The 8,661-nt window shown below is 40.1% G+C and overlaps 1 protein-coding gene across 1 annotated transcript; it reads right to left on the bottom strand.

The window, feature by feature from the left end:
• Window positions 1-3,261: 3,261 nt before the first annotated feature.
• cxh11orf58 (chromosome X C11orf58 homolog) lies at window positions 3,262-8,325 on the bottom strand. Its single transcript, XM_019262377.2, has 5 exons — window positions 8,122-8,325; window positions 6,554-6,637; window positions 6,364-6,424; window positions 6,030-6,139; window positions 3,262-3,973 (listed from the first exon to the last, which is right to left on the bottom strand). The coding sequence occupies exons 1-5, from the start codon at window positions 8,173-8,175 to the stop codon at window positions 3,728-3,730; spliced, it is 555 nt and encodes a 184-aa protein (XP_019117922.1). The 5' UTR covers window positions 8,176-8,325; the 3' UTR covers window positions 3,262-3,727.
• Between the last annotated feature and the right edge of the window lie 336 nt (window positions 8,326-8,661).

The raw sequence follows: 8,661 nt of genomic DNA, 5'->3' as shown, positions 1-8,661 counted from the left end.
CCAAAGGTACTGTAGGCCCGCTGACTGCTGGATTGACAACATAACTCTGGGTGCTGGACAACCAGAGGTACTGTAGGCCCAATGACTGCCGGCTCGACGGAGGGGACAGGGGCTGCCCGGACAACCAAAGGCACTGTCTGCCCATGGCTGTTGGATCAAAAAAATCAGCACCTTTGGTTTTCTGGGGAAAGGGGCTGCTGGACAACCAAAGGTACTGTAGGCCCACTGACTGCTGGATTGACAAAATAACTACGGGGAACCGGACTGGTGGACAGCCAAAGGTAGTGTAGGCCCAATGACTGTCGACTCAACGGAGGGGACAGGGGCTGCCGGACAACCAAAGGCAGTGTCGACCCAATGGCTGCTGGATCAAAAAAATCAGCATCTTTGCTTTTCCGGGGAAAGGGACTTTTGGACAACCAAAGGATAAAAAAATAAAACATTTTAAGGTGTGAAGTCTCACATTTTCTATGATGAAAGTTTGTTGCGCCTGCTTCCTAACTTCCTGTGTGACTTCAATCATTGTGTGAATACCTTACCTTATAATCAGTAGTCAAACAGGAGACAAACTTGACTGTATGGTTTTGTTTGACAAAACATAATCACCATGTAACATTTGAATTCCATTTTTCATGTTACAATAGAAATACAGTACATATACAATATTATACAAAAGACAGTTGACAACTTGACAGCAAATTCATCATGATATAGAGCATAACTCCACATTAGAATTTGTAGCAGTTTGCTTGTCTGAATCTATTAAAAGATCGGTTACTGAACAGCTACAAACAGAAATGCTGTGTGAAAATTACACAGAGAAAAACAAAGTTCACAGACTGTGAATTATGCAGGATCATTTTCTACAGAAAACAAACAAACTACAAACTTAAACATGAAAGTCTGCCTAGAAATAGAAGGAAGTGACAGAGTTCTTAGCTGAACTACTTTAATATATTATGTGTCAGATTGTTCTCATCATGTGAGAGGTGATGTGGTCACACATTCACTGAATATTTACTGAAGGCAACAAAGGCACTTGATCATATATTAATCAGTGATCCGTTCTGATCAATAAGAGCAAGGACAAATAGCAAAGTATGATGATGATTTGCTAACAGGACAACAAAGATAATTCTGTATTTTCATTTGGGAGAGGGGGTTTGAGTCTCAAAATGACAACACGTGACACAGACAGCACAGAGACAGCAGAGAGACAGACAAGTAGCTCTGTGCAGCACTTCAGACTAAGGAAAGCGACAAATCTGTAGGTTAATGGACATGTGGTGTGAGAGCATGTGAAAAGAGTTAATTGTATGGGTCTCACAGTCATTGTGTGAGAGTTGGTGGCTCATGAGCGGAGGACTAGCTCAGTTCGTGGCAGTGGCAGCTAGTAGTGGCACTTCCGGTAGCAGGCTCAGCTGCCACTGCCTTGGTAGTAGGCGGCAGCAGGCTCAGCTACTACTGACCTGCTGCCGCAACTGTTGCTGTTATGGGCATTTGTTTTTATTTTTTATTTTATGAAACAGTCGTTAGTGTTGTATTTGACTCGCTGAAAGTAGAATTTGTGTTTGCCTGTGCTTGGATGAATTTATATATATATGTTATGTAATTCTTTCTCATGCTGGTTGCACGGTTCTTCTGCCAACAGTGTCCATAAACAGAAGTTGTATTCAAAGCTATTTCATGTCATGTTGTCTGAACATTATCACATTATTCAACACAAATCATCTTAAATGAGGTTTTTCACAATAATTCCTGCTGCGAGTCTTCTGCTTTTCAAACTGTTTTGACTTGTTCATCTGGTCATATGATTGACGTTTTTCTTTTTCTTGACTTTCCTTGCAGATGCTCTGCCTCAGCCCAAACTAGTCTTTCAACTAACCAGCCCGAGGAGCCGCCCCCTGAACAGCAACAACGTGGACTCGAGGGAGACCAGTCTGAGCCTGTGATCAAACCATTAGGTGGGCACAGCCTTGAGCCAGCTGGGTCAGAGGTAGAACACAGCACCATCTCCTCAAATGGAAGGACCATCGGGTATGATGGTGCCCCCTGCACACTGAAACACTTTCACATTAATAGCTCAGAAATTCAAAACTCAAATGATGGTGAGATAGTCAAAACATGAGGTCCATGAGGCAGGAAAGGTACAAGGAAGCAAGTGGATCAAACAACTATGACAGACATTTAGGAGTTTGTTTTGATGAAATCCAGGCACATATACAACATAAACAATTCATCCAAACTATAATCCCAATCTCTGAGTGAATGAGAGATTGTCTACTACTGTTGCATATCATTAAGATTATTATATTATAACCTAAACTATGTTCCAAATTAAATGATTATGATGTTTTCTTTTTGTTTTGTCTTTTAACCACTGCATTTGTTCTCAGACCATAGTACATTTAGAAAAAAGTTCTCATAGTCCTCTGGTGCCACCTAGTGACTCAGATATAGCTCATCTCTGAAACAAACAGAAGGTCCATCACTACTTGGCCATTCCCGCTCTGTTTGATTTTCCTGCCACTGGCTGTAGTCGTCTTCTCCTCCTGTGTAGCACTGTTTACCCACCACAGACCATTTCCAGCTGTTGATGTAATGACAGACCAATGCAAGAAGACATGTCCCAGTCCTCGGCCATGTCGATTCAACTGATATCTTGCTCATCAGACGTGGTGGCCAGGTCACTGTACTCATCGCTCACCTTTCAGGTCTTTGAGGTTTATAAACTTCAACTTTATAAACATCAACTAGCATTTTTGCTTAAGTGCAAACAATATTTTTTTGTTTTTTAAGTTACATTTTTCTTACATTTCCAGCTATGAGTAGACGTTGATCATTTCTGCTGACTGAAGTTCCATTAAGGAGCAAGAGGCTTATCCTCCTCGCTTCCTAAAATCCTATTTTTCCACAATTAATCATTGTTTTCTTTTTTTCAGTGTCTGAAACCTTCACTTTTGCAATTCTATGCGCCATGAAAATTAAATATAGCTGACACATTTTAGTCACAGGCCATCGACAGAAGAGTCATAACAGCAATTCTGATAATTTAGTAACAGCTTTAATTTTTTCTTTTTTGGACTGTTGGCAAAACATAGACAAAAAATATCACTTTGAGTTCTGGGAAGTTGTTAAAGCCATAATATATAATTCATTGACGTTTATTGACCAAAAAATTCATCAGTTAACTGGAGACATCCTCAACACATCATAATTAATAATGAAAATAATTGCAATTCTTGTCGATTCACACGCTTGAAAAGTCCTACAGTGGAAACCATCTATTGCCTCAGGACAACTCGTTCTCGTTAAGAACAAAGTATGACAACTGAAACTTCCTTTATTGGTTTTCAAACAAAAACAAACAGAAATCACAAAATGTACAATGTGTACACCATCATGCTCAATTACAAGCAATCCTAACACAATTAAAGGCAAATACAGTGACTGTTAAAAAAACGTTCAAACTAAATAAAAACAGAACTGTTTGCCAGCTTAATGTGAGAGAACACTCAACCAAAAGTTGACGTTTCAGCCTGCAGTCTTAATTCTTTGACAACATGCACAATGCACATGGGACGTCGCTCAATGATGAGTGCTTAGGTGGAGAATTCATTTTAATGACGTAAAAAGGACTGAAATGATCTGTGATCGCCTACAGTCAAACAAATAACATCAAAATGTACAAATTTGAGATTACAAAAACTGATTCCTCCACACACACCTACAGCGACTTCACAAAGGCCATTTTGTAGCCTTGTTTCCGTTTGTCATTCCCACTGTCTGAGCTCGGTCTGGCCTGGTCTGAGCTGGGCTTGGCCTGGTCTGAGGTCTGTTCCTTTGGGTTAGGATCACAGTCCTTGTCTTGGGCAACCGTGGGTACTTTTTCACTGGTGGTCATCTTTGGCTCAGTTGCTTCTGTTCGACTTTCCAATGGTGGGGAGGGAAATGAGTCTGGTTGTGGGTCAGGCTGTGAGTAAGAAAACAAAAAGATGAGTTTTTTATTTAGATAATATATCTTAAATTATGATATGAGTATGAAGTCTTCGTTCAAGGGAACAACCTGTTCAACTTAAGTAGTTATCCTGGAGGATTTGTCTGTGATCATTTTCTTGAGGACTGACTATGGTGATTGTGGTGTTCAGTGTTGGCAGAGGAGTATTACTTACATATGAGACAATGTGTGCCACACCCTGCTGTGTTGAATTGATACTATTTACAATTGAGACACGACAGTAAGAAGTGGCACGGAAAGATGGATGACACACTACATCCATCATCCCTCTTACTGTCTCGTGCCATCGAGAAGTGTGTTATGTCCTGCTCAGATGGAGAAGCAGCATATGTGTAATATTCTGACTTTGACACTGTCACCTTTCTTCTGCCTGCATAAATACATTTCACTTGTATAAGATTATTTGTTAGTAGGGATGGGTGATATGGACTAAAAGATTTATAAACAAAGTGAGAACACACACACAGGTAGATGATCAGAGTTTAGTCCATGAATCCAGTTGGATAGTCTCTGCTTCAGAGACATTTCAGGCTGTCTGTGGAGGTTCCACCAAGTGTCTGATTGGCGGCCGGAGCGTGAGGAAAGGGCGTTTTGTCAATAAGTGTGTTGGGCTGCGAGTGTGTCGCACACATACATACGTCATCAATGGGAATTTATCGTTTTTATTGCGGGATGACATATTCTTACCGTGGGGAATGAATCGTAAACAATGATATATCGCACATCCCTATTTGTTCGTGATTACTAGTTATGCAACTAGTTGCTACAATTTTGGATTTTTCAGTCTGGCATCTTTGCCACAAGAGAAAATAAAGGGCCCCATCCACAACTATCACAAAAGTCTCCAAGGGGGGAATACACAGTGTTAAGATGTGAGGGTATGCAAACTTTTGAACAGGGAGCATCTAAGTGTTTTATGTATTGCTATGTTTTGTTTAATGATTGTGCTATTCTGTGATGCCTTATAATTTCATTTGAAGCCCACTAAAAATAAAAATAAATGTTTTCTTCTCGTCTTCCTCCAGACTCTGGGAGCTTGATTTCCAAATGAAATAGCAAATGTACTTTCATCTGAAAAGAAGACTTTAGACCACTGAGCAGCAGTCCAGTCCTTTTTCTCCTTAACCCAGGTAAGACACTTCTGACGTCTCTGGTTCAGGAGTGGCTTGACACAAGGTATGTGACAGTTGCAGCCTCAGTCCACTCTTTGTGAATCTCCCCCAAATTCTTGGATGGCCGTTGCTTCATAATACTCTGCTGCTGTTATCCCTGTTACTTGTGCACCCCTTTCTACCACTCAACTTTCTATTAATATGCTTGGATACAACACTCTGTGAGCAGCCAGCTTCTTTAGCAGCAACCCTTTGTGGCTTACCGTCCTGGTGGAGGGCGACAATAACTGTCTTCTGGACAACTGTCAAGTCAGCAGTCATCCCCATGATTGTGTAGCCTTCTGAACAGACTTAGAGACTGTTTAAGTAGCTAGTTTATTAATTAGAGTGAGACATTATGAGTCTACAATGTTGAACTTTTTCACAATATTCATATATTCTGAGATACTGAATTTAGGGTTTTAATTTTAATCATCAAAATGAAAAGAAATAAACAATATATATATATTTTTTTTTAAATATTTTTTGGCCTTTTTTGGTCTATTTTTGACAGAGACAGCTTAATTAAATAATTAAATAATAATTAAATAATTAAAATAAATAAACTTTTCAATCATATTCTAATTTTTTGAGATGCACCTGTATAGCAACAGCTTTCTCATAGAGTAACCATATACTTTTAAATGAAAATGTACAGTTATTACCTTAAAAAATTAAAATAAAAACAACTAAGCACAACATCTGATAGTGTACAATAAAAATACTTTGTGTGCAATCTGTACTGTACTGTACTATTCAACAACTATTAATTAAATTTTATCAAGTTTCTTTTTATGTCTGACAAAATGATTCAAAAGGTCTGATTTGAAAAATCTTTCTGCTCCAGGATGAGGCCTTACCTCGCTGAAACCCAGGCCACAGTGTCTCCGGTTCCGTCCTGATAGCTTCCCATCCATGCCCTGCTGGTACTGCATCTCTAGCTGCTCGTTGATCTTCTTATCTTCCTGACCTGCAGAGGAGACACCAGTCACAGCAGGCACACCCAGCCAATACAGGCCTATCCATGCATGGATAGATCTGTGCGGTGGATGTGTAATGGCGAAGCCGAGTTAATTGCATTGGGCATATGAATGAGGCAGCATCGGTAAGTGGCAAAGGGACAGTAGTTTTGATGTGTCTTAAATGAACAGCTCAAATTCATCAGTTCACAAAAGCTGAGTAAAAGAAGCTCACCAGTACGGACGTGGGATGTCGACTTGTGGTCACCAATGACGAGGCGTCCAGTGGGTTCTTTCTGGAAAACAGAAACAATCCAAGTTTATATCAATTGTCACAACACGACACAGCTTTTGTGTTTTCTTCAAGTGAACTGAAAGCACACTAAGTACACCACAGTACAGAGCTACAGTGCACAAGAACTAACTTTGCCAGCGCCCATCAAACGTAAAAACTTCTGCTTCCTTTCGTTGCTTCCCAGATCAGCTGATGCCCACTGAGTAGACCCATCCTGCAGAGACAAGACATTGTTATCAACAAGCGCACGAGTACACACAGAGTCCTGCTTTAAAGTTTGTAAACCCCAACCTACTAAATCTAATTCTTAAAAGAGTCCCTCAAAGAAAAGAAAACGGTATATTTGAGAGTTAATTTAATCAAAGTGGTTAATTTAACATTAACTCAGATTTCAGGGGTTCAAAAACATGAAAATTGGTTCAGTATTGCACCTGTTGTTTTTTTTCCAGGGATAACCCCAACCTAACAACTGATCGGTCTTAATACTACAATTCCCCCTGTGCGGAACGCAGCTAATCCAGTGAGGGTGGATGGTGTCTGCCTGCTTCAGGTCCCACCACAGCATTATGATCGGACCACCAGTTTTGCGCCATGTCACTGTGTTCTACTGCTCATTGTCAGTTCACTAACTTTTGCCTGTGCAAAAGTTTACGAAAGATATTTTCAATTTAGCCTTTTAACGACAGAATTTTCAGACGTTCACATACTTTCAAGCAGCACAATAAATGAAGGATCACTGGTTCATAACAAACAAAAAGGAAAAGTCAATCACAACACCAACAAAACAATGAGACAGCATATTATCAGAACGCTAAGCAATCAACAGATAGAAAGATGGAGCTAGAAAGAGTACCGCACACAGTTCTGACCAAGCAATCTCATTGGTCAGCTAGGTGAATAAATATTCATAAATATACCGTAAGTCAAGTTATGATAGAGTAATAAGTCTGAATTAAGGAGTATACTATATTTTAGCCGCATCATAACTTTTGGGAATGATTACATCAGTCTTTTTAAAATACATTTCGGCTCATGGTCTTCATGACAGTGGACTTCTTGACAATGTATGGATCACATCCTCCATCAGCTGCTGAGCTGTGAAGTTCATTGGAAAAAAATGTGTTTTAAGCAAATATCTTTGTAACTACAAGACTGAACTAGCATATGTGTGGCATTTTCTGCAGTTTGGTTTCTAAGGATGGAGCAGTAACTTGGACTTCTTTACATAGAGGAATCTACTGTTGTGACTGGCTGGGTGTTTCTGGGTATTGGAGTCCATGGAGATGGAGACAGAAAGTAACGCTGAAAGTACAGCACTGTGAGTCTGATAAGACCTAAAGGAAGACTGTATATTCTGCCGTTCACAGACTTATGCAACAGGAAGTTCAGGATGATTTGATGTTTACAACAGTCCATGCACCGGCTGTGCACAACATGAGCACAATGTGTTTATTTTACCTGGAAATGTTCATAATAATTATGTTTTAATGTTTCATGCCTTAATGGTTACTCATTTCATTTTAGGAAATGTGGATAAAAACATAAAAGGCAGATGTTTTGTAGTCCGTAATGACCACAAACACAGACACGAGCTAACGACGGCTAACGTTAGCAAACAGGCTAGCGCCGCGCTAACGTCACCCGCGCGCGTTCTGCTTCCACCCGCACGTGACGCTCAGCTCGCCTCATTTCACTCACTTCACTCGGAGACGCAGGTCGCTTCCTCCCGTGCCTGTCCTCCGGAGAACTCATGGTGAACGAGAGCTTCAGTAAAACGTCAGTGAACTCTCATGCCACCTAGCAAAGGCTAGCTGTTTTTTTTTTTTTTTTTTTTTTTTTTTTTTTGTCAATAAGCCTCTGTGTCGTCACGTCCGGCTCCTCTTCTTCTTCGTTTGTGTTGCAGTGAATGACGTCAGCCTTCTGCTGCCGCTCGGCGGTGTGTTGTGCAAAATCATAAAAAGTGTTGCAACATTAATAAGCGCAGCGTATCCAAGTACAGCAGATGTCTGTTTAACTGACACATGTGCTTTCATGTTTTTATGAGAGCAGCGAAGGAAAAAACAAACTGTTGGACCTTTGGTATTTACATCTTGTTAAAGGTTCAGTGTGTCACTTTTATTTTTTGTAATTCAACTTTTTATTTCTTTTATCTCTGGTGTTTGACAGTAGAACATTTTGCATTGTGAGACATCTTATACATGTTACATGTAGCGTCAGATGCATGACAAAACAAGAATA

Source organism: Larimichthys crocea, chromosome X (genome assembly GCF_000972845.2).
Source record: "Larimichthys crocea isolate SSNF chromosome X, L_crocea_2.0, whole genome shotgun sequence".
Lineage (NCBI taxonomy): Eukaryota > Metazoa > Chordata > Actinopteri > Sciaenidae > Larimichthys > Larimichthys crocea.
Note: the sequence above shows the minus strand (reverse complement) of the source record. Positions and strands in the feature narration are given on the sequence as shown.